Genomic DNA, 27,036 nt, shown 5'->3' with positions numbered 1-27,036 from the left:
ATTTCATTTTTTTAATTGTTCAGTCACACCTAGAGGAGGTCCATTAAGGTGAGAATAACTTCAGTTCACAGGCTACAAGGGGTGAACTAATTGCTGTACTGAACAACTTTAAACACTATTTTATTGCTGCTTTTTTATGTATTTTGAAGCAATTTTTTTCTAGAATGCCTTCCATTGATTTTAGGTGAGTAAAGGCAAGGACAAAAACTCTGGATTAGAAAGGAAAATATAAGGGAGATTATCTGAATTGAAATTCACCCTGAACAGGATGCAGCTGTTCAGTGCCATCTGTGGAGATTTACAGCAAGTGAGACTGGACAGCAGACTTTAATTAATTTACTTTGATCAGCAGAAATAAATATGCATAGAAAATTATTTGAAACGAAGACTACCTGTAAGCCTTAGTCTGCATAAATGCAAGCTTTTTAATGAGTATGAGTAGGGTTTGACCTCTCAAGTTAAAAGAAAACAATAGATAACTTCAGGTCTTGTGGATATTAAATTCTTAAGACTTAAACAGTTGCTATTTTATTTTGAGTGTCTTGCCTCCCATCTAGTTTTGTTACCTGTTGGGAAGCTGTGTTTCTCTCCAGTTTCTTCTTTCCAGCTCTGTCTTGACGCCTCTGATACCTGATCATTATCCAGTTCAGTGGTGTTCATTGAAAAGCTGTATATGCCGTGTTTGGTCTTGCTGAATTTACTTCTAATGAAAGTGTGTCAAGACAGTTTTCACCTTTCAGATCCTCCTGTGTACAATCTCAGAAGCATGAATCATGTTCTGATGAGTTGAGGGGTAATGATCAAGCATCATGTCACTGTGTGCTAAGAGACAGAATTATGGCTTCACAGATTCTATAATGTACCTGGGCTACATTTATATTTCAAGCCTAAATTTTTCTTTCTGGGATTTATTCACCCATACTGCAATAATAAAACATTATAGTTGATGCTAAAGAAGGTTAATGCAGAAATGCAGAAAGACTGTGGTTTATGAAAAAACTAATAAATGTTTGTAAGTAGTATCGTGGGCTAAAACGTGTTACAAGGATATCATATAATGTAATCTGCTTTACATTTTCCCTTGGAAGAGTTAGTTATGGGAATTGTTCCTTGGTTGTGTGGTCTTGCTGTCTTAGTTATTACTATTTAGATAAATATGTATTTTTGATTTCTAAGTGTGTCATGAGAGAATATATTATTCACTTTTATTTTTGTGTGTGGATTAGGGATCATTATGATACCCAAGCCAAATTATAAAAGCATTTCCCTTTAAAAATATTAAATACTTTTATATTTTTTTGCCTCATCATTTTATGTATTTGAAGTCAAATAACTTTAAATGTAACTGATATGCTAGGTGCTTTTGTTTGTATTTACAAGCTTTGATTTTTTTTCTGTGCCAAGGTGTACGTAGTCTTCAAGAGTGATTTGCAGTAAAATAATTTAAATTTTTTTAAACTTGTGCACATGTTAAGTGGAGGCACTATACAAATATTTAGAGCAGCTAGAAAATACATCACATTCGAGAAATCATATGCCTGTTAAAGACAGAGTAAAAGTTACATCAGTCGTTAACCCTCTTACCTACATATTCGGTAACTGCACATGATTTTTCCACTTTTTTTGTAAGTAATATAAAAATTTCTGTCCTAAAAATTTCTGTTTCTATTAAAAGAAAACTTTAAACAGGAGGAAAACCTGTGGTTTGCCTGTAGTGTTCATTTAGTAATGGATTTTTTGAAAGTACATCTTGGGGTGGTGATACTCTGACAAGTCTTCACTACAGTTAGAGCTACCCACTTTAATGGTGGTAGAAAAAAGTCTGCTTTTCCACCAGTTTACATCAATTCAACAGGTGATAAGAATTTCTCAGTAAAGAAGTTTGTCAGTACAACTAAATCCATGCCAGGATTTAAACTTGAGGTAATTCATACCTCATCCCAGCATAGCTAGGCTGCAAAATTGATGAGAAAACACTTGACTTATTTATATCAGTTTTCCTGCTTCTGAACTCTTCAAGATTTTCATGCCTTCAGCATATATACTCATGAAATAAACTGTTTTAGGACATTCACCTGAAAAGTTTCCTTTAGGTATGGTTTAAAATGCTTGATATAATGCCTGATCTATTGCATCTCTAAAATTTTAAACCAAGATTTTTATTTTTTTTTTCAGTGTTCAGATGTGTTTCTCTGGAATAAGACATTTCCATGCCAAATGTCACACTTAAGTCTTCTTGGGTAGAGGAATATATCTTGTTTCTCTCTGTATGATACTTTTCAACTAGTGAAATTCTGTCCGAAGCCAAACCCAGGTTTTCATGAGCAATCTGGATGGAAGGGTGTCTAGTCTGTTAAATTCATGTAATCACAATGTGTAATATTGGAAACTTCAAAATTATAAGCATATAAACATTATAAATGTTAGGATAGTCATCTTTTTTTCATAAGGTAAAAAGCTCTCCAGCCAACCAGACAATTATTTTTAAGCTGTTGACCAAGCTCCTATTCTTTTTTTTTTTTTTTTGTGGATATCAAAAATTTAAAAAATGGTTCCAGCCTTCAGAAGCTGAATTATAAAAAAACCACAGATGTGGTCTGCCTGTCTCCCAGTGTAATAAAAAAGGAAGAGCAGAGGGTATTTTGGTTAGCAATTAACGCATTCCATGTAAAGGGGTTTTGTGGTTTCATTGGCTACAAAACTTAAACAGTTCAACTTCATTTAAATGACAGCTTTTCTTTTTCATACTTCCATCTTAAAAATCTGTTGGGATTTTCCTGTTTGCCATAACTCATGTTCAGGTGTAACAGTTGACTGGGTTCAGTAATGATCAGTGTCAGTTGTATTCACAATTAAGGTACTGCTTAGCTGATTGTCCCTGTATAGGGGCTTGATAACATATTGAACTTCTTATCTATGGCTTGGTGTTTCAAGTACTCTCTTATTCCAGCTAATCAGTTGTGGTTGTTGGGTGAAAGTAGCAATAATGACACCAAGAATTTTTATTTTGGTTTTAGGTTTAAAGGCCTAATGAAACAGAAATTGTTCCTTTTTAAGTAGACTAGCAGCCTAGCTGAGTGTTTAACCTCTTTTTCTAATGATCTCTTTGCCATTAATTTAAAAAAAAGAAAAAAGTCTTTAAAAAATCAGCATTGAAATTTAAAATTAAATGTCTCACATAATTTTGGTAGTACAGTAAGCAGTACAAGGAAAGTGTGAGATTGTATAGCTTTTTCCCTTTTCTGTCTGATAATGTAGTGTTCTGTTGTTTGTATATATATATATGTATATAAATACAGTCAACTCATTGTACAGTAGATGAGCCCTAGCTAATGCTACTGTGATACCTTTTAGCTGTAGTAATTTAAGGTAATGCTGCTTCATTTAGCCTGTGATGGAGAAAGCTTAAGATGACTTCCATTTGGTTTGATAGTAGAAGCACAGAAACAGCATTTCCATAGCTCAGACTCTTCACAATACTTTGAAACACAATAGCCTGCTCATGTGTTTGTATGCCAGGCTTAATTTGGTATATTTTGGTACTAAAAAGGTCTTTCAAATCTAAAATTCAAAACTTGGTAGAGGTAAATGCATTTTAAGTAGCAGAAATGTAATTTGGGACCTGAGTGATCCCCAAAAAATTGAGTTGTAGATCTTGAGTAGAAGAAAATTTTGTAATTGTGTAGTTTGATTTATCAGCTTATCTAGACTTAAATACTGCATGAAAGTCTTTAAAGTTTGAGTGTTTGTAGATATTTTCTTGTTTAAGTTTATTCCTCTATCCCCTATAGGATAGCTATGGAACATCCTACACTAGAGGTCAGTTTAATCCTGAATTACAAAAAGGAAGTGTGATACTGCCCACTGTCCTTGAAACAGGAGGAACTGGGGCAAAGACACTGTTACAGTAAATAGTAGGAAGAATATAGAGTTGCTGAACATATTCTCAAAGTTCTTGTTGAATGAATGAGAACCAAGTAATTAAACTGACTTGAGGAATATGTTTCAGCATGGGCTAGAAGTTAATCATTATTAGTAGTGTTCTCAGATGAAGATGCTACTTAGGAAGGACTTGTTTTTGGAGTGGCTTTCTTTTGTTTCAAGTGTAATGTTTTTCAGACTTTAGAGGTTTGTCTTTCCTAATAATTGTGCCAACCAATAGGCTCCTATCATTAATTGCTGACAACAGCTTAGTTCTGCAGGGCAAGAGTTATAATTATTAGCTATGGCTGAAAATGCTTACTCTTCTCACCCTGGGGGAAGCTAAGCTGTTGCTAGCAATTGAAGGTAGTTAGCTGTTCCCTGCCCTCATGTAAACATTTGCAGCCATTAATTGCTACATCTGAACAGTTTTTTTTACCTCATAGACTGTAGGGAAGGCAAAAAACCAATTGTTTTTGTAAACATCCAAGAGAAATCGTCCCCAAGCATATAAGTTTGTTTTATTAGTCCAGATGCCCTCTGTGTTTTAGGTAGATATATTTACATATATTTTATATATATGTATGTTCAGAAATGATCAGTGGTTGGTGAATTCTTGCTTATTTTAAGGTGAACTGTTTGTGTTGCTTTATTTCCTGTTCTGCGTAGAGGTCAGGGATATACCAAAGTTGATACACTTATTCAGACTTCTCAACTTATTGGCTTTCCCTTCTGTTGAATGTCTTCTCTTGGCAGATACTGTTTTCTGATATCCTTTAAATTCAGACTGCATTTCTAAATCAGATCCAAGTTTGCTCATTGAGAGCAAGTGTTATTTAGAATGACTTCAGTGCATGTAGACTAAAATTTATTTCCGAATGTTAATATTGTATATTCCATCTTCTAATGTCTGTCTAAATAATGAAATTTTGACCGAGTAATCCCCTAATGTTTTATAAGTAATGAAAGGAAAAAGTTTTATTTTAGACTCATCCAGTGCTTAATTTCATTTTTTAATGCAAGTAAGTAAAGAACTACTGGAACATGAATTCATATTGTCTCTATATTGTCTTTCATAAAGCCTAGAATACAGTTTCATCCTGTTGTCTGGAATCTGGTCATCCTGTTGTGACCAAAACTGCCTTTTTCCAGATTGGCTCATTTCCTCTTTTGTTTTGGTTCTTCTTTTGAAAATGTTTGTAGACAACAGTTATTATGGAATTCCTTTGTGAATAGAAGTATGTTTGGGCACTGGTTTGTAGTCCAGCAGTCTCAGGCAGTCTGTGCCCCTGCACTTGGTGTAGAGCATGAGGGGAGAGAGAGAGATGGGGGAAGGTTCCAGGGAAACTGTTACTCTTCCCTATGTTATTTCCAATAGTTGGCCTAAGAAAAATACATACTATATTCAAACCCTGCCCTAAAGTCAAATCTTGCTTAAATGTCCAGCTTCTCAGCTGTAAGGGCTTTGCAGGTTAGGATTTTAGTAGTCTTTCTAATTTACTGAAATAAGTTGCCTAATAATTGAGATTTTCTCCAAATAAGCAACCAATATTTAGATTTACCATGATCAGGTGTGTCTTTGAACTGCAGGAGGTCTTTATACTACCCATCACAGATTTCTAATTGGTATGCTAATATTCAGTCTTGTTTGTTGTTACTATGTTTGGTTAACTCCTCCATGGAGTTTATTGGCTTTGGTAGTTCATAGTCCATGTTGGTATCCTTTGGGGTTTTTTTGTTGTTTTGTTTGTGGGTTTTGTGGGTTTTGTGGGTTTTGTGGGTTTTTTGGAGGGGTTGGTTTGTTTGGGTTTTTTTTTGAAAATTAGGTAGTGTTAACTCCACTTTTTAATTCTTTCCAAAGTTTTTAGCCTAAAAGGTTCCAGGAAAGTAGAGGAGAGAATTGATTTAGGTTTTGTTTTTGCAGCCATGTTATGGTAGTTTTGTCCTGTGTTTTATTAATTGTTTCTGTGTGAGTGGGAAATCTTCTCCAGTTAGAATCTTGCCTTGTTTCATGAGGAATTATTTCTAAAATGTGTATGAAGGTACATGTTGCTAAGATTTCTAAGGTGCTGGGTAAAGTAGATCTCTGAATAATGGTAAGTTAAGCTTTGATTACTTAGAGTGATCTATATCCAGATGTTAGTTTCACTGTCACATAAAAATACCCAAACAAAACCCCACAGCAAAAGACCAGCCAACCCCTGAAATTTGATCCAGTTGTTGATATAATTGTCAAAAAAGGCCCTGGTCTAAATATGCATAGGTGCTAAAATGTTTCTTTTTTGATGATATTTAATATCTAGGTAGATATTCCTAGATAGGTTTGAAAACACAGAGAAATCTGGAAAACTTCCGTACTTTATCTGTTTGAAAGTATTTAACAGATTTTCTTTTTTACAGTGTGTCTTTTGAATTTAATGTTCATATCATTATTTATAAATACTTCCATTTGTGGACATCATTGACAATGTAATAGAAATGTCACTGTTAATGAGGTGCAAGTGATTCCTGCATGTTAACTTCCTAAAATGTGTTTTATTTTCTCAATTTTATGACAGTTCCCAATGCATTTGTCATAGTAATTCTTGTCTATTTTCACTTAAGACAGTAGCTGAAATTATTTTTTTAAAATTATAACCTGAGCAGAAATGTTTTTCTCAGAGTTCTGCTGCAATTGGCTACTCAGTTCTACCTGATTTTTAAAAGCAAATTTTCAGGAGATGAGTCATGGAAAATTTGACTTTAAAATTTGTTTGGTAGAAATTTCAAGGGAGGTGTTATTATGATGTGATTGAAGGTATTTATTTTGAAAATATGGATTTTTTTTTTATAACAGTTTCTCATTTGGACAGAATTTTCAAATTTATGTGCATATTTCAGTGGCTGACTCGTGATGAATGGCATTGCTTACAAATAATTAGTAGTCCCTAAGGTTTGTTTTATTTTTAATTTTTTAAAGCATTGTTTATTATAACCAAATTGTCAGGATTGAAGGGAAACAGTCTCAGTTAAATTTTACTTGCAAATTGTTTCCTATTCCACCAATCCAGAATCATATCACAGTATAATACCTATTTTAGTGTAGCTTTAGATGAGGGTTGTTAGGAGTGGCCTGGTTTCTCTCCTTTTTTTTCATAGCCCAGGAAGTATCGACTGGGGATGCTGGATGAGAGGATAGTTCCGGTGGGATCAAAAGCAAGAAAATCAAAGAACCCTATCGGCTGTCTGGCTGACAGGTGTAAAACAGGAGTACCCATCAATATGGTTTGGTGGAACAGAGTCACAGAAAACAATTTACAGGTAAAATTATTTTTTACTAGTCATTTTTTCAGTATTTGGATGTTTTATTTTCAGTTCTGGAAAATGTTAGAGTTACTCCAAGTATGAGTTAAGATCAAATCAAATATTTATTTCACGTAATAGGCACAGTGGTCCTCTAAGAGAGTGATTTGGGGATATTTAATTATCTTCACCAATTGCTGAACTATATAGTTTTTTTGATTTTGGTATAATCTGAGAAGAAGGAGCAAAAGCAATCATGAAATGTATTCTAAAAGCAAACAACCATGTCATGTCATGTCATGGGCAGCGTGATGTAGGCAGCATGATGCCATGCTGTTTAGGGACATTTGGACCTTCAGTCTGTCTTGGCCCTTTTGCTGCTGGGGAGGCAGCATAGCCACTGATGAAGAAGCTTAAAGGAAACATTGGTAGAAGGACCAGGTAAGCTTGAAGGACAGTTGTTGAGAGCCTGTGAAGCAGTAGTGTTTTCAAGGAGGAGAAGATTGACAAACTGAATTTACTGCATGCATAATAGTGAATGTAAGCCATAATGAAACACAGTTGTTCTGAGAAGAGAGAATCAGAAAATAGGTCTTCAGTTTTCAGGACATTAATGGGCAAAAAAAGTCCTGTTAGCACTCCTGTCCTCTCTTGTTTTCTTGCTGTACAGTGATGCAATAAGCTTTGTTGTAAATCTAATCCATTTAGATTAGAAGTAAAAGAACTTAATGCTTTTGGAGGCTGGAGAGGTAGTAGCCTGAAACTTGAAGCTTCTTGCCAGGAGCAGTTGTCTTCTCAGTTCTTAACACTACCTCTAAGTAGTGTTCAAAGTGTGGCAAAGGGAAGGAAGCTCAAGGTCCCCATGCTTTCTGAGGTTGGCAGTCTTTGGGACTGGCTGCAGAGCATGTAGCATTTGAAGAGTGCAATTCCAGGCTCCTTTATTGCACCAGAATCCCATGTACATAATTGACTTAAAGTATGTGTGGCTTTTATATTATGTGATACAGTTGCATAGCTTCCCATGGAGATGTGGGCTTTAACAAAGCATGTGTATGCACATATGGTGGAAATACAGACAGAAAAATCTGCCAGCCATAATAAATAGATTTGGAGGAGAAACAAGAGGGATTGAAGAGAAACTGTGGAGTCTGGCAATACTGAAGAAGGAAAGGTGTCAAAACGTGCATTGTAATATAATTTAACGGTTAATCCTGCATGGCTATGACTTTATAATCCAGATATGTTTTGTTTAAATATGGTGTTACACTTACATGATTAAAAGTGAAGTCTGCAGGGTGAATTGTGCTCTGAGTAGTGCATTAAAAAAGCAAAATAAAATAAATCAAAGTTTGTTTTATAGTGACATATCCTACCTTATATTAGGAAATGTTCTGAGCTCCTATACTACCACATGATATATGTTATAATAGCAGATGGTAATCATCCTTTAAAAAGTAGGAATAGATACTTTTTAGTTATACAGATTAGGTCTTATTCACCATCAATAACTGATTCTTTGTTTCTTGAGCAAAAAATAATCATCAAAATTAATTTTTTTCAAGTATGTTGCATTAGGAGCATAGACCTCTAAAATTTAGATGTTTTTACAGTACTTTGAAGGACTTTTGTTAAAGAAACGTGAAAATACTCTAATTCTAAAGTTTACTTTTTAGTGAGATCTACTTGTTGGTTGTAACAAGACTTCACTAATAGTTCTGTCTGAGCCTGTGCTCTAGTTTATAAACCAATCAATCTTTAGCCAACAAATTTTATCCAGCTTTAACAAAATTGACTCTTTATTCTTTTGCAAGAACAGTAGAGTAACATAACTAATAATGTTGGCAAATTGAGATTTATTAGATCCTATTGTTGGAGTGATGTGATGACTTGTCACAGTAATTATAATAATCTAGCATATTACACAAATTCAATAGTGGGATAGAAAGAGATTTGCTTTGAAGTTCTTGGCAGCCTTCCATGTCTTCTGGGTTGCTCTGACATCACAAAATGCATCCTTTCCTGATGTCATGGCTTGCAAGGAATCCCTGGAGGAATTGCAACAATGCTCTGTAAAGTAAATCTCCTCATATAGAACTTCTGCCCATTAAAAAAAAATCAACAAAGAAACCCCAAAACCCAACAACAACAAAATAACATGTTAAGCTCAAGAAAGACTTCTGCATGTTTCTGTGTTCCTAAGAGATATTGTGAAAACTGTGCCAAAAATAGACTGGTAAATGACTGCCCTGCTTTAAAGCATGGGTGTGGCTTAGTGGTGGTTTTCTGTAATCATTACACAATTATGTAATTTGGGATGTCAGAACGGATCAGCATGAATTTGGAAGTGAAGGAGAACATAAAAAGAGAACAAAGAGGCTTGTATCCAGTTTCTAGCATGGGAAGTACATTAGCACATCCTTCTGAAATCAAATGAGATTGGCCTACTTTTTGAGTTAGGTAGCTAGCTTTGGGCTTTGGTTGAATGTACCAGAACCAAGCTAATGAAGTGGTATTACAGCCTCTGAAGCTGATGTGGTGTCACTGCTGCTGTAGAGCTGTGTTGTGAGATGCTGAATGAGAAATGAGACAGAGAGAGAAGAGTGGTTTCCAGTATTCCTGTGGGATCCTCACATGACTTTCCAAAAATGACTTTCATAACTTGTATGTCCCTGTGTTCCAGCTCACTTCTGTACTTAAAGGCACTTCGAGGGTTCATTTATTAATTAGTATAGCAGTGAGGCCTTAGAAGTTTATCTGACTGAGGAGCATAAAGACAAATCATATGTATTGAAGTTTATAGCTGATGAAACAGGAATTTTTATTTTATTTCTGGATTACAGAAATCTGTTATGTGCAACTCCTTAACATACAGTAATGCCACATGCTGCTGTGTAGTCCTTCCGGTGATGGGTCTTCAGCTTAGATCCTTGGCTTGCTCTCTGATTTCATCTGTACTTTCTTTTAAGGAGCCTTGAATTGTTTTGGGGTGTTTTTTTAGGTTTTTTTTTTTTTTTTTTGTGGTACTCACAGAATATTTTGTTTCTTCCCCTCCATACTTAATTTTATTTCCTTTTAATACCTGTGAAAGCATAAAAGCCACCAGACATATTCTGAGCTGACTGGTGATACAAATTAACTGTTTAATAGTCCTGGCCTCCCTTTGTACTTTTTTGATTCCATACTTAGTAGTTGCATCATGGCTAAAATCAGACTTCATTTGGACTGTATTTACATGTGTTTAATAATGTTTTTTTCACTCTGATGTATGGAAGTTTAGGAATTGTTTTTATAAGTGGAGCTGGATGGACTCAGTTTTGTGGTCTGTCTTTGGAAGTTTCTTTGCAAAGCTGACTGAAAAGAGGCATGGACATAAAGAATCTGAAGACAGGGTATTTAGATGAAATTTCTTCATGGAATCATTCTGAGAATGCATGATAAAGGTATTTGGGTGATAATTAGGGAAGTTGCTTTACTGCTTTAGTTCACAGTATCTTTATTAATATACTGGAAGAAGGGAGATGAGATTTCAGTTGGCAAGGTTGAGAGGAAAAGGGAATGATGGCAATTTTAGCAAAGGTATCAGTTAGATATCATCTTAGGTGGTTTGCTAGAAATACATAACGTAGCTGACACAGCTGAACTTCCTTCTCTTTGATTCTGTTTGTTGAAAACACGTTGATTAGCATTTTGAAATTTTGAATGTGCCTTTTTATGGGACATTTACATTTGAAACTGAAAATAGACTTAGTTAACACGGTGCAGACAATGCTGGTAGGCTTTTTTTATTGTTTTGGGTTTAGAAGTACATTTGCTACTTTTTAACATCACACTATTGCATAATCATTGCATGATTCTTGCATGTTCATTCTTCTGGTTACTCTTGAAAATTAAGGACAGTTTTCAATACTCATATTCTCTACATACTTTACCAATCCTGGTTTATCCTGACTTAAAATTTTAAGTCTCATCTAGCATGAATAAGTTATTTTATTCTGAGATGAATAATTAATTACTAATTAAATGAAATTTGTTTAGAGCAGTACTTGTGCAAAATTTAAACATAATACAGAGTGAAGAAAATGTTTTCACTAAGATGATCGAGATTATTTTCATTCTTATCAAAGTTAATTTTTTTTAATGTCATTTTGGGATGTTTGGTAGGACTCTAATGGAAAAACTATGAGAATATCCTGTCAGGTTCTAAAGTGTGGTTACCATTTAAACAGATTTTCAGGCTTACCATTGATCCAAATGTAAAGCTAAAACTGGAATTTATGTGTTGTATTATGAGCTGACAGAGTGAAAGTAGGATATTTTTTCAGGCCAAGAATATAATATTTTGAATCATTAGCTATTAAGAATATGCCTTGCTAATCTTGGCATAGTTGCATGGTCATTGCTGCCAAATAATTATCTACAAAGATTCAAAAGTAATTAAAATATTAAATATTAAAGAGCTGATAGTAGTATTGCATTTCCTCACTTAGTTTAGTCACTTAATCTGGCCTCATTGTTTTAATTATTTTCATGGAAGAAAACTGTATTCAGAAACACTAATATTTTACTTCAGATAAAATGTTTTCAAAAGCATGAAAATTTTTAAGAACTGCAGCTTCACGTAGATGTAATGAATTTAAATGTGGATTGAGGCTTAGGCTTCAAATTGTCCAAGCATTTGTTAGTTTTGACCACCATTCCACTAGAATTTGTTGTATTACTTAGATTAGTTTATTCTGGCTAGTGACTGTGGATCTTGAGTATTTTACTGTATTTAGAAAACAACTTGAAGATAGAAGGGTCTTTTAAAATTGCAACCAAAAGTTAAATCACTGTTTTTTTGCCAGTGGGGAAAGTCTTGGATTGCACCTTCATGTAGCATCACAGAGAAGTAAAACAGGCTTTCATAGTACAGGGTTGATCTTCATAAATCAAATCTATTTACTCATAGACAACATTTTCATCAAAGTTATGGAAAAACAACTTAATCATACAAAGTTTTGATGCTTATCCTGAATTGTGATATCAAAAAATGGAATGAAACTGAATTTCCATTAAACTTGACCTATTGCTATTTGTAATTCTACAGCATAAACCAGGTCACCCCTAGCAGATTGCTGGGTTTGACTCTTTCATTTGCATAAATTAAAATACCTACCAGTTAAAGTGGAGCTCTTTGTTAAAGTGAAGCTGCATTTAAAAATTTTGAAGGCTATAGTTAACATTTAGTAAGTAACTTTTAGACATGAAAACATGTCTATGAAAATTAGGAGTTGTTTGAATCAGTAGGTGAAAATGATAAGAGTTTAGCCAGAATGCCATGGATGGGTTTTTGGGAACTCTCTCAGTTGCTCTAGTTACCTTCCAGAAGGTGTCTTTTTCTCTGCTTGCATGCTTCAAACCTAATGTTATGTCCTGCCCTTGTTGCCTGGTTGACACAGTATTTAGATGGGATAGAGCTGTGGATGTGTCATTGCTACTTTTAGCAGTGTGTAAGTGTGGATCATGTAGTTCTCTGGTATTATGTTCTTTTAGCAAGATGATACAAACAGTGTCCCTTGCTCTCCCAGTTGTTTTATTTGATAACTATTTAGCTCTATCACTGTTTGGAAAAGTTCTACTTCACTCTTCATCACTCCTGTAATTTTCTCCAGTTTCAGTGCAGATTTTGCTGAATGGTTGCATGCCAGTTTTTATCTAGAGGAACACCATTCTCTTAGGTATTCCTGTATTTAAATTCAGATAAGTCCATAATATTACCTTTTGATTATACATGTGTCAGTTATGTTTTTTCAGTCTGTATAACTCAACTTCTCATTTGTTTTGCTGTATTAGCATATATCTTGTTTTCCTAAACTATGATTAAAGAGTTTTAAAATTCATTTGAACTCTTTACCCATTTAAATATGTTTTACTTCACAATCTATGTATTTACTTACAGCTGTTCCTTGAATATTCAGAAACATGCACATGTAAGGTGACAAATAAGGTGGTAAAGTTGATATCATAAAGTGGATGGTGATTAAAATTTACTGTGTGATTAAAGGTAGAACATTTTTGCTATTTGCTTTTAAACTTGAACATCTTCCTTAATTTTACAACTTTGAGAATCTTCTTTTTCAGTGCACTGAAATACATTAACACTATAATATTTCACGGAAATATTCAAATAGAGGTATTAAAACCCAATTAACAAAAACTCTTTTCAAATACTTTTTTCACTGTCTACACTGATTTTTCATATTTCACTTCTAATTTGGCACTAGCTTACTTTCTCTGATGTCACTTTATATTGGTAAAATCAGTATTGGTAACTTAGCTAACAGTTGATATATTTGGTTATTTTAAAACTGCCTGAAACCAAAGTAGTCCAGTATAATTTTCTGTAAAAAACAATTATGGATTATTTTAACAGTATCCCTTGTCTATTGGGAACTGTTGCTCTCTTATTTTACCCAACTAGTTTAGACACTTTTGAGAGGTACTTTGCAAATTACTTAATAAACGAAGTCCTGTAATTTAATAATCTTCTAGCTTTTCAGAGTCTTCATGTAGTAATTGATTTTATTTCTTGGCTTAATGTAGTTTTTGTTACACTCCTGTCTTTTGTAATTGGCTGTCCAATGGTAAGCTTTTTGTCTTTTGAGTTCTAATTGGGATTTCCTTTTCTAACCCTCCCTACTCCAAATCAATCAAAAACTTCACTTCAAAACAAACATGCCACAATCCTAAACTACAAAACTGTCTGGACTGATTTTAATAGAAATTAAAAATTGCTGGTGTGTTTGTTTTATGCACTAACAAATACTCATGTTTGACCATCATTCTGCTTCTATTTTTTTATTGTGGCACCAAGTTAGACTTTATTATTAAGGGTGCTAGATAAATTAAACAGGTAATTAAAGCAGAAGTTAGCTTCACAAAAAATCTGAACATACAGATGTCTTTGAAATAGAGGCAGGGGTGACTTTTCTTGTAGGAATCATTTTTACTCCTTTAATTTGAAATTGCTAGTTAGTTTGAGATGAAATTGCTCAAGTCACTGGGAAACAGTCTGTCCAGCTGTGGCAAAGCTTTCTCAGTGTCAAGTCTGTTCTCCAATTTGTAATGTAATGCTTATGGAAAACCTTTTGCAAAATGTATGAATTTGTAGACCAGCTGCTCATATGGAAAGTCTGTTTATAGTACTTCAGACATAAGCCAAAAACACATCTAAATTTGTTCATGCAGACCAGCTTCCAGTATTTGTCAGCAAGCTGTATGTATCTTAAAAATACCCCCTGTACTAGTACGCCTTTCTAGAAAGTATTTTCTACCAAATAGGCACTCTTCATCCCATCTCATTTAAAATAAACATTTACTTTATTATTTTTTTTATACAGACACCAAATCCTTCTGCAAGTGAGTTTATTCCTAAAGGAGGATCAACCTCCAGGCTGAGTAATGTATCCCAGTCAAGTATGTCTGCCTTCTCTCAAGCCTTGTTTTCTCACCCCTCCATGGGAAGTCCTGCTACTGCTGGGTTAGCACCAGGTAAGTTGAGAGTAATGATTTCTAGTACAGTGGTTTGTTTTGTCAAATGTAACCCTATATATATAGTTACCAGATTTATTGGGTATAAATGTAGCTACCTCCTACTTTAGCTCTTAATTTTAAGGCAATCATTAAAAAGCAGAGGAACTTTGGATTTATATTACAGTAGTATGGAAATAACACTGCAGGCTGTGAAATCCGCTCAGCCACAGCAGCATTGAAATTAACAATTTCAATTTCCCCTGCTCTTTTCGGGGGAGAGGATTGCTGAGTGTATCATATACTGTGTCTTAAGTGGTTCTTGCCAGAGCAGTACCTGAAGATGATTTAAACTACCCATAGTCTAGAAATGCATTTTAGTCTACAATGCATATGATCTTGGTTTACTACATACCAGTGTGCTCTTTTTATTTGTTTCTAGATTGTGTGATCTAGAAGTAATTTTTTGCAGTATTAATGAGTGCATATGAGGACTTAAAAACCTGGATTAAAAACACAAAGTAGAAGACAAACTAATTCCATAATACTGTGCCTTGCAAAATAGTGTTAATTTTTATTGCTTCTGTCACATGTAATCTTAAGGCAAATTTATAGTTATTTCCGAGGTTTAAAACTCTTACTGAAGTGTATTCCATGCAGTCATGTAATTGAGTGACAGATTTTTTTACACATCTAAAGAGTACAAGCCCTTCATGCATCTTTTAGTCTTCTGTTTTTAGGATGTTAACTTAATTACAATAATTTCATTTAAATTAGAATTAAAATATTTTTAATACATAGCCATCAGAAAATCTGGATATTCATACTGCTGATTCTTTAATGAGTTTCTGTATGTACTTAAACCTCTAGCAGTCCCTTGTGGCTACCAAGAAGCATTATGTAATTGCCAAAAGTCAGACCAACAAATGTTATAAATTATTTTTTTCTAACATCTATTGGCAATTACCATTTATTAAAATGAACTTTAGTCTTTCTTGATGCCAGTGTCAATGTGAAAGAAGCCAGCATTTAGTTTGCATGTAAAAACATACCAGAGCAGGCTAGGAAAGTGATTGATACTTCTGCTGACCAAATGAACATGTTGTGGTACTGTGTCTGCTTGATCCTATATTGTGCTGTACCGTCTTATTGGAAAACTGTTGTGTTTATATGCCTCTCAGCCTTGTCACCTGGATTGAAAAGTGTATAAAGGATAAAATAGAATACAGTAAAATGATCTACTTTTGGAAAGTGTCCAGTGGGGTCTCAGAGGGATCCTTCACAGTCCAATTTCTTTACTATCTGTAAGTAATACTTGAAAGGATAAGTAACACTGATGAAAGAGGTTTGCACAACAATTTCAGCTCCTAGAAATAAATATAGATACCAATGCTGCATACTTTCTAGTCTCAGATACTATTGTTTGTTTATGGACAAGAGGGATGGGGGAGTATTCCTAAGAGCTAACTTCAGGCAGAGTTGGCTTGTTTCCCTGCTCTTCCTGTATAACTAAAATGAAAATGTAGTTCAAAATAGGGATCTTGGTGGGATTCTCTGAATTTTTATAGCAGCTTTTCTTCTCTGAGTGCAAAATTCTCTTAATCTAATTTAATCTAATTCTTATTTATATAAATGTCAACATTAAAGCTGTCAAGAGGATCCATCCACAGAAATTCCTGTTACCTCAAGGTCAGCTAGAAGGTGCTCTTTCTAAAAAATTAGGGTCTTAAGTAAGAAAGCAGTATTCTTGTGTGGGGAAACATCACCACTTAGATCATACTGGATAACAGAATAAAAACACATTGAAATACATTTTGAAGTTGTCATAAAAAAATGGTTGAGATTTGTTAGCTTTCAATAAGTGAAAACAATTCAAATGAAATCCATATAAAGAGTTTATAAGAGTTTTCCTCTGAATAAAGAGAAGTCTCCTGCTAGTTAAAGGGTGCATACTCTGCACCAGAATAACTTTGCGGATTTAAGTATTTATGTGAGATTAAGATTGCTTATTGTAATTTACAGGGTTCTGGAGGAAATCAAAATTGCATGAGAAATAAGGAAATGTAGTAGGAGTATTTGACTTTCATAGTTTTTTTCACCTATAACAAAGTAGGTAAATTATGAAAACAGTCCTTTGATTTCCTTCTTGGTGATGGAAAAATATAAATTATTTCACATATCCAATTTCTGAGATTTCCCTAAAGGTAGGTGTAGATCAAAACCACTTTTGACACCTACTGTTTCTTGTCCTTGGAAAATATATATTCTGCCCGTCTTGTTAACAGTACTGCAGAAGTACTGAAAAATGACAGGGGAAACCTAAGATACTTGAGTGGATAACTTGTTGGATCCATGTCTGACTTGTTAATTAGGATGTAGCATTGAGGAAAGTTACTCCTACATTCACATTTACTTAGGTAAGTACTTTCTAAGATACTCTCAACACAGAGTCATGTTAATTTTGGTGACTTTTAATAGAATAGGGAAATAGAGTGATATAAAAATGCAACTTACACAAGTGGTGGGAGAAATTGTTTCACTGAAGAGTTGTAAACAGATCTCATTTACCATTTTCAAACTTTTTCCTCAAGCTCACCTGAGTACTACCTTATTGCTCCTCCCTTTCCTTGCTAGCAAACACACACAGTTTGCCATTTGTGTGGGAAATTTAGTAAGAAGTTGATGATCTTCAAATAGCACTTTGGCTAACAAGCGTATCTTACCCAGTCCTGTGTAGTTAGAGTATTAATGTCATTAAAATATGTAACACAGTGTATGAAAGAAATTCATGAATGTCACTGAAGTGATAAGACATTGCTCTGTTGAACTTGAGAGAGAGCAGATGTATAGCCCCCAGTAGCAAAAAATATCTAGGTTATACCTAAAGAATTATTCCTTTATCGGTGATGGAAGTGACAGCAAATTGCTGTTCCTGCTGTATTTAGTCCAAGTCAGGTTCTGAGCTTATGCAGAATGTAGGAGATCCCATTTCTACTGCCAGTCTGAACCTGCAGGCTTTAGGAGCCAAGAGTGCAAAGGTGTTGTGCTTGTGTCCAGCTGACACATCTCCATTTGTGATGAGCTACAGGAGTGTAGCTCTCAGAGCCCATAGCCTCAGCTGGAGATGGGGCACTTTCAGCTGAGGTGGTTTGTGTGGCTGAAGGCCCCAAGAGCTTGGTCCAGCCTCCTTGATCAAATATGGGGCAGAGGAAGTTCTGCAGCCATTCCAGAATAATGAAAGAAGAGAAGAAGGCAAAGAGACTCAATATTCTTTTTTCCCTGATTAAAATTGAAGAGGAAGAATTGATGACTCAGATTGTTTAGAGAATGAATCAGATTTAATTAACTTGAAAATACACAGCTACAATGCTAATGACCTGATAGAAAGCTTACAATAAAAAGAAATAGTTAATGAATTAAGAGGGCTATTTTAAGTTCTTGAAATAATCTGAAATTATAATTTACTTTGTTATGTCATTCTTTAAAATTTACTTAGTAGTCTAGGATATCTTTAAAGTACAGAACATTAAAGTGATAAAATGTTAAATATCTAATTTTTGACCTCTAAATGTGTTACAGGCATTAGAGGCATAGGGATATGGTTGTAAATTAGTAAATTTGTAGGCAAAGCCTAAATGTTTTTTTAAACCTTTAATGTTGTAGGCCAGCTGATTTGCATACATGTGAGTTTAGTGAAATCCTGCCTCACTAAGTGAATTCTCATTAAATCAAATAGTTGTAAATACTGAGTCATTAAGAGATCATGCTTAATGCCCTTTGATCCTGATTATCTGTGTGAATTCTTAGATTCAAAATAGAACCTAGCTTTTAATTCAAATACATTGTGTACTACAAAGTTTTATTAGAAACATTAATCTCAAAAAATGTCTTTGTGCATTGTCTCAAATGTGGGTCTGCCGTTTCCAGTCTGCCATTTACCTTTCTCCAGTCATAATGAAACTTCAAAAATAAAAAACAAGGCAAGAAATGAAAATGTAGGAATAAAGAGGGATATGTAAGTATGATATCTCTCTTTACAGAAAAAAATAGCATCAGGAGCTGCTAGGTGTGTGGAGGTAGCCTGCACAATCACTATGAATGTTGGAAAAGGTCTTCAAATCCCACAACCATTTCCGTGTTGGTGTGCCACCATGACAGCTGTATACCATGCCACTCCTTTTTAGATGTAAAAGTGAAAGAAGCCCTTTCCCCTTGCAGTTCCTCTTTTAAGACTTTATTTGACTTCTTCATGAAGTGTATTAAGATTCCCCAAGACAAGGAATGGAGAGCTGTCTTTGCTGGTAGAAAAGTCTCAGGAGGGACAATTTGAAACAGACTTTTTGCTGTCTGTCATAGTATTCCTGTTGGCATTTGAATTTTAATATAGGAGAATCTTGAATCCTCTCATAGGGAAAGCCTAATATTATTTGTCAAGGTAATTGATATATATATAGATATATATATAGATATATACACACATATATATATACATACATATATATAATATATATATTATTGTGTATATATAGATATACGTGTGTATGTATATATATATGTAAATCATAAGTAGATTTTTAGAAGCTCATTTTTTTCTTGGGCCCTTAAATGAATAGGCATTGATATATACCCTGCTGTTAAAACCAGCCTAATTCTGTGAGGTGTGGTTCCATTATTACTGTTGTATGTTTAGTAACATCTTTTTCCTTGAGTATGAGTCAGTAGGAATATATAATCACTTGTTAATATAACTACTTTCCTTTATTTTCCTCTAAATCTATTTGCTATGATTAAATATTAATTTTGTTATGATTAAGTATTAATTTTAGTATAGTTTTAAGTTATTGAAATATGAATGAGTAATGAAGTTGGTGATACCTACTTGAGTTTGTGCCCTTTATTAGCTGCATTAAGTACTTAAATATGCATAAGTTTCACTGTATTAAGAGTTTTTTCCTTTTTTTTTACACTGGGCTTTCAATAGTTATTTAGATTGTGCAGAATGTAATGCAAGTCTCTCAGAAGAAGCAATCACCTTCAGTATTTGTTGTCTCAACCTGTCCATACATACCATGGCACTAGGAGCAGAATTCTTGTAGCACATATAGTATATTGTTCTAGTAGAATAAAACTAAACTGTAGTTAAGCTTCTTTTGCCTCCTGAATTCACTATGCGTATTGGCAAATGGGGAGGCCGTATGTTCTGCCTGCCAGATGATTTTCACTGAATTCTCAATGTCTTTTCAAAATGAGACCTAACTAGACTGGAAGACCATCTGAAAGGATTTGTGTAATGCTGTGATCCTTTTCCTTCAATCTTGCATTAATACCTGTGCAAAGACATTAAGGATTTATGTGTGTAACTATCTTTGGCAGAAATAAATTCTTCTAAAAAGTAAATTTTAAAGTGGAAATTGTTTGAAATTGTATCTGTAAAAAGCACTAGAGATAATTTTTCTTCTGGGAAACTTGTAGAAGGTCACAGTATAATTTTAGCAAGTTGCAAGTCTTCACTTTTCTTTAAGATACTGCTTACTGTCTTGTACATATAGTTTTAGTGCATTTACATTAGAGCTTATTTTAAAGTAGAGTTAATTGTCCATCAGTATATATGAAGGCTGATGAGGTTTTATTTCATAATCCCTACAGTTGGCTGTTTTATTGAGTTATTCTTGAAGCCAGTTACTCCTGTCTGGGTTGAGATGATGTGCTTGTGAGGACTTCAGTTAATATAGCTTTATTGGAATAGAGTGAAAAAGTTACGTGTCAGTAACTTTCCATAAATGAAGAGAACTCTTAGATATCATTAAACTGAAGCAGCTCTACCGTTTATGGCCACATTAGTCATCCTTTGGCTTTTAAGGCTAATACATTGTTTCCTTTGAAATTGATCTTTTCCCCCAGTGGATTAAGAATGCATTCATGTTTTAGTCTTTTGTTAAAAATGTAATAATCTTTACAGTAGCTGTTGAAATACTGAAGTATTGCTCAGTCACTCTAGGTAACTTTTACCTTAATGAGAACTTAAATTTCTTTTGTAGCATAAATTTGTGCTATCAAAATATGTAGCATTTTGCAGTCATACTGTTTATTTTTAAGCAGATTTTTAGGAGACTATGTTACCATTTGGCAGTGCCTGCTATAATTCACTTTTTAAGTTAGTACACTAATCAGCAAAATTCTACAATATTGCTTATCTACAAGGTGTGTATACACACATGTACATGTATTAATATAAAGAAAAGTTCTGGCCTATAAAAATGCAGACTTTTTTCCTTTAATATTCTTGTAGTCTACATTTTTATAAAAAGAAGAAATAACTTAAAAAACACAATTAAGAAGAAACTCATATGATTTTACCGCTGTTATATTTTAAAAATCTTGTTCATTTTGTTGGAACTATTCACTTTCAAGGAACAAAAGAGAATTGTGCTGAATTAATAAACATAGTTTTTGAAATGTCAAAGGAGTACATGAGAGGGCCTAAATGAAAGGTTACAGATATTCTGTTAATATCATTAGCATAATATAGCTTCAAAGTAATTTTTCCCAAGCTACTGCTTGGGAAATACTTGTTAATACTGAAACTTATTTGCTTCTATCTTTTGTTTTAAAAAAGAAAAAAATGAAATGTAGGAGGGATGAGATTGCTTTAGGGACATGATACGAGTGTGAAATCACTCCTACACAATACTGATGATACATTTTGAGAACTCTGCATATAGTAACTCGTGACTGAAGTTAAATAAACTAGTTTATGTAACTAAAAAGTGTGTATGCAAAAAAAATTCTTCTTGCTTTCATTAGTTGGACATTTGCTTAAATTACTCTGGTTACTAGAGCTTATGGAATTAATTTAATCAAATGTCTGAGTAATAATTCTTAATTAGAGAAGAATTCTCAGCTGTCAATAGAATGTTAAATATGAAAGCTGTGTATCTTTTATCCTTTCAAGAAAAAGATTTAATATGACTAATGCAATTCTGACTGCACAGAAGAGAAAGTACATCTCAGTCTGAACTGAGTAATAACTTTCAAAGATGTTTTCCTCGGTGTTAATCTGAACACCTGAATATGTCACATCTTCTGCTAGTAAGTAACTCTGCAAGGAGTTTCTTTGAAGGGTTATTTACCTCAGCAGCACCCTGGAATGTCTATTTTACACTTAATTTTTATAAATAGGCAAATCTGAGAATTCTGCATGCAATAACTCTTGAAGTAATTAGATTGTTTGGTAACTAAAAAGTGTGAATGTAAAAAAGTTGCCCTTGTTTTTCTCATTGATGCACTTTGTTTAGAAACAGTTTCTCAGGTGTCAGTGGAGTTGCCCCTGTAATGCTGAAGGTGAACACCAGCCAATAAAATAATTTCAGATAAATTAGAAAATCTCAACAGGAATGTTTAATAGAGTTCATATCATGAGATGTTACCTATTTTTACATATCAAATAGATCTTTTGGAGGATGACTTCTGAATATAATAATTACAGGAAAATAGGTAATTACTCCCCTGAAGTTATTAATAGTAGCATGTTCTGTTTTATTAACGCACTTATTTGTGTGCTGTGTCACTGGAGACATTCATAGCTGTGCAGTTCTAACAAAAGGCAGACGCAGAATTAGGTGAAGTGAGTTACAGCTAAGCAAACTCTATTGACTGCTCATGTAACTGTTAAGTAAACACTCATTTATATTGTCATTAATATTTTAACTTTCTGCAGTTTAATGTATTATCTTTTAGACACAGCATTATTTTGACTTGTCTTCCCCTTTCAGCAACTTTTATGTTTTTAATTTCAGTTCTTTGTGTGTATATTGTAAGTTCCCAAGCCCTATCTCTCTACTCTAAGCAAAGATTTTTGGGAAGATATATCTCTTCAGTCATTACATCTTACTATTTTATCTCTCAAGGATTTCTATATCTATATGAAGAATTGAGTGTGTCTCACCTGCTCAGAATATTGTTGGTAGTGAAGGCTGCTTTTTCTGAAATTGCTATATTTTTTTGATGACAGATTTGATCAAGAATATCTTCTTGTGTTTCTTTAAGGAATGTCACTGTCAGCAGGATCTTCTCCTCTTCATTCTCCCAAAATAACTCCTCATACATCTCCTGCTCCTCGAAGAAGAAGTCATACTCCTAACCCAGCAAACTATATGGTGCCTACTAGTGCCTCTGCGTCTGTCGCTAATGCTGTGTCGCAGCCTCCATCTACTGGCCAGGTGATCCAGAAGGAAACAGTGGGTGGAACAACATACTTCTACACTGATACAACTCCAGCACCTCTCACAGGAATGGTATGTTTGCTTTCAATACACAACTGTCTGGGGTTTGTAAATACTGAATTGGTTGATACTACAGATAGTATTTTTAACGCTATAAACTGTTTATTCTGTATGAAGCTTAGGCCTTTTGGTTATTTTAGTTGTTCTCCAAAAATCACTAAAATGTAAGGACCACAGGAATTTTTCTATTTTTTTCACGTACAGCTGTGTAGAGCTTTCTGGGGTTTTAACACAGCAATATCAAGAAAGCATTCTATATGTCTCAGTGGATACACTCATAATGAGAAAACATCAAGAAGTCAGATTTTTTTTTTGGAAAGGTTAAATAGCTTTTACATTTACAGTGATGTGGAACAGGCAGTTGCAAAACTGTTTAGGTAACTGTGTACATACATATATACATATACACCTCCTTCTTCCTTGAAATCATTAAAAGTGAATACCACATAAAAAAATTGTAACACATCTGACAGTATATTTCTAACTTGTACTGTACATGAAGATTTCATAGTTCTGTACTTTGAACTGAAAGAGTAGAAAACTCTTCATTTACCTTATCCTTAAGGACATTAAAAAGCTTGAAATATCTTGTTTTTAGGTTTTTCCAAACTACCACATCTACCATCCAGCTGCACCTCATGTTGCTTACATGCAGCCAAAAGCAAATGCACCTTCCTTCTTCATGGCAGATGAGCTCAGACAGGTAAGATGGTAGAGAGTTTGAAGGAAAATTGCCTATCTGGCAAAAAATAGGAAATTGCTAATGGTAGAAGAGTAATAGACACTTGCAATCTGTGCAGTCAGTTTTCTTTGTGGAGAATTTGAAAAATCAAATCTTGTAGTAGGTAGAGTACAACAGAGGGTGGGAGTGAGTTACAACATATATGACTGCAAACTAATCTGTGTGCCGTGATTTACTATTTAGCTCAGTACTATAGCTGATGTGGTTTTTTGGTATGCACGTGTTTATTTTTGTAACATTATTTTAAGTTGCAATGCTATTCAGTTTTAAAGTATCACACTGAAATGAAAGTGTGTGCAGGTGTCAGTTGAAGAGGGCTCATCAGGGCTTCTCAGGGCTCATCATCTCAAGGCTGGCTATGAATATTATTAATTTCAGCTTTACTGTAATAGGTGCCTTTGTCAGTGACAGCTGTAGCAAATGTCTTTTGAAGCTCCTTCAAGAATTTAGGTATTTTATCATTCAAATTTTCAAGGTAGTGGTCTTCTGACCCTCTCTGTCCTAGACACTTGTGCCAATTCTCTATTTTAGTATGGTTAGTTAGTACTTCAAAGATGGTGTTCTCTTAAATTATCAAAAATAATGAGCTGAATTATAATGTTCAAAACTTAATTTTTCCTTCAGGAACTCATCAACAGACATTTAATAACAATGGCCCAGATTGATCAGGCTGATATTCCTGGTAAGTAAGTAGTGTTTCTCAAAACTCTAAACAGCGATCATGTTTTTCTGCAACCATGCACATTCACCCATATTAACATCATCTCATAAAAAATGCCTCCTGTTTTTAATTTTTCAGGGAGCTTTAGTTACCAGCCCAGGCCATGGTTAACCAAATGCAAAGTGTTTTAGAAATATGAATTATTCTTTCTGTCTTTTATTGTAATTTTCTTCTGTTTAGAAACTCCGTAATGGTTAGGAATACTTGAGATAGCTGAGAAAGGAAAAATCACTAAGGCATTAAAGCCTTGTGAAGAACAGTTTTATATTACTTTGTAGATACTAGGTACTTCTTTAACTGATGCATATATTCTTCAAAGGTTGTATGTAAACTAGCAAAGCAGTTTTGAAGTTCCTTGGCTGGTATATCAGAGAAGGCTTTGTACTAGTTGTCAGGCAAAATAACCATATACTGTTTACTGTAATTTGGCTTTTGGGGAATTTACATTATTCATCTTGATTGAAACAGTTTTTGCTTGCAGTATCTTCTCAAATTTGTACATAAGATGATAACAGTGCAGTTAAAAAAATGCAATTTAGTGTTTTAATCCAGATGAAGTGCGAGGGTAATCTCTTAATCTGATTTGTAAACCTTTAGCACTTCTGTCTTCCCGTTTTCTAAACCAGTATATTAAAACACATAAGACTGATACTTGCTTTTTTTTTTCTGATGAAAATCGGGTTCTTATTATGGGATGAAGCCTGCATGGAAATGAGTGCTTATTATTGAATCATTTTAGGAAAAACACCAAAGAAATATCATTCATAAGGGTGAATTTCTAAGGTAAATGAGAAAATGGCAGATGGAACTGGGCATTTATTCTCTTGATTTTACTTGGTATAACACTTTTTCTGAAAACAATAATTTTAGCTCCGTGGGATCACTTCTGTGAACCTACCAATGTGTTGGTATTAAAGCAAAAATAGTGAATTTTAACTTCACATAAAAGATGGTGGAGATAACTTATATATCAATGAAAGTCATTTTCATTTTCTCTGCTACTCAGTAACTTTCTCAAAGTCAGCTGAGGCCTAATGTGTTTCTGTGTACAAACTGATTTTAGCAGTTCCTGCCGAAGTGGACAGCTACCACAGTCTCTTTCCTTTGGAACCACTGCCACCGCCCAATCGGATACAGAAAACGAGCAACTTTGGGTACATTACATCGTGCTATAAAGCTGTAAATAGTAAAGACGATCTGCCATATTGCCTTCGGAGGATACATGGTGAGAAAAATTGAGCTGTCTCAGACTAGCATTCCTAAGCATGCCAGTCATATTTTAATGTCTGGCTGCTTCTCGGCAGTTTCAGATAAAGTAAAAAATTCTCATTCTAAACATTCTACTTTAAACCTTGGGTTTCACTTTTTCCTAGGTTTTCGTCTAGTTAACACGAAGTGCATGGTATTGGTTGACATGTGGAAAAAGATTCAGCACTCAAATATTGTAACTTTGCGTGAAGTGTTTACCACTAAAGCTTTTGGAGAACATTGTAAGTTTTTCTTTTTTCTTTCCCACTGCCCCTCCCCACAGCTGATGTGTTGATATTTTGCAAATGTGGTTGAGTGAACAAATATCATCTATTTCTATTTTTAAGCTCTAGTGTTTGCATATGATTTCCATGCTGGAGGAGAGACCATGATGAGCAGACACTTCAATGACCCCAGTGCTGATTCCTATTTCACAAAACGGAAATGGGGTAAGGAAACTGCACTATTATATAATACTTCTGTACACTGTTTCCAATAATTCAGCAGTAAACATCTGGTCACAAATAGTTGTTCAACTTTTTTGGCTGATCAGTTCAGTCATACCATAAGCTGATTGATATGAGAAAGCTCTTCTTCACCTCCTGTTCGTAAAAGTTTTTTAAATTATCAAACAAATACAAAATTTATGTCAGCGTGTAAGGGAATTACAGCTCTTTGAAAGAAAAATAAGTTGGAACAGAATTGACAGCCAGGAGTTCTGGTGTCCTTATTGCAGGTGTGTCAGCAGGTAACACCTAACATTTAATGATTCCAAAATTCAAAAGATATGCTATGTCAATTTGGTGCTTGCTGTTTAGGTGTCCTACCCTTCTATTTTTTTCCTCACTAGGTATTATGAGGAATCATTAGGCAGTATTTTTTGATGGTTTGATATGGGAAGTAGTAGTTAAGACAAGAAATGGGTTGAAAAATCACTGTACCATATTCTTTTCAGACACCAAGTTCACATCTTAGGTCTCATGTTTTTTTTTTTTTTTAAATCATGTTTATACATAGCTTCAATGGAGTCACTAAAACTACATCAACATTCTTAAATAAAATCTGTCAGAGGATGCTCTGTGGCTCAGCAAATTGCCCAGTAGAGCTCATATGCTTGTGGCTAAAGCCTCTTCCTCTCCACAACAGTGTGGAGAATGTCAATCATTCTTCCTGTTAGCACCAGTTCATGACCCCTGCAGTCTTACAAACTGAGTCAGGTGTTCAGAAAACAACACTGCCATGCTGAGAATGAGAGGTGGTCACTGGTGAATGGAATTACAGAAAGGCAGAAAAATACACTGCAGAGCTTTTTTTGGGCCAACTTCTTACTT

At 34.3% G+C, this 27,036-nt stretch overlaps 1 protein-coding gene across 10 annotated transcripts in view; it reads left to right on the top strand.

Annotated features, from left to right (window-relative positions):
* Window positions 1–27,036, top strand: part of PAN3 (poly(A) specific ribonuclease subunit PAN3) — a 103,268-nt gene that overhangs the window by 27,711 nt on the left and 48,521 nt on the right. For 8 of the 10 annotated variants that reach the window (XR_009276496.1, XR_009276500.1, XM_058828859.1 and 5 more), the window contains 8 exons: window positions 7,060–7,221; window positions 14,583–14,733; window positions 22,759–23,006; window positions 23,593–23,697; window positions 24,361–24,418; window positions 25,521–25,682; window positions 25,831–25,947; window positions 26,053–26,154. Coding sequence is in view for 8 of the 10 variants with exons in the window: in XM_058828859.1 (XP_058684842.1) it covers window positions 7,060–7,221; window positions 14,583–14,733; window positions 22,759–23,006; window positions 23,593–23,697; window positions 24,361–24,418; window positions 25,521–25,682; window positions 25,831–25,947; window positions 26,053–26,154 (1,105 nt within the window). In the remaining 2 variants the exon portion in view is untranslated. The remainder of the gene's footprint in view (window positions 1–7,059; window positions 7,222–14,582; window positions 14,734–22,758; window positions 23,007–23,592; window positions 23,698–24,360; window positions 24,419–25,520; window positions 25,683–25,830; window positions 25,948–26,052; window positions 26,155–27,036) is intronic. The other 2 variants (XM_058828830.1, XM_058828883.1) reach the window with 2 other exon arrangements.

The sequence above is a fragment of the Poecile atricapillus genome, chromosome 1 (genome assembly GCF_030490865.1).
Source record: "Poecile atricapillus isolate bPoeAtr1 chromosome 1, bPoeAtr1.hap1, whole genome shotgun sequence".
In the NCBI taxonomy this organism is placed as follows: Eukaryota; Metazoa; Chordata; class Aves; order Passeriformes; family Paridae; genus Poecile; species Poecile atricapillus.
This window is presented reverse-complemented; position numbering and strand designations above follow the sequence as displayed.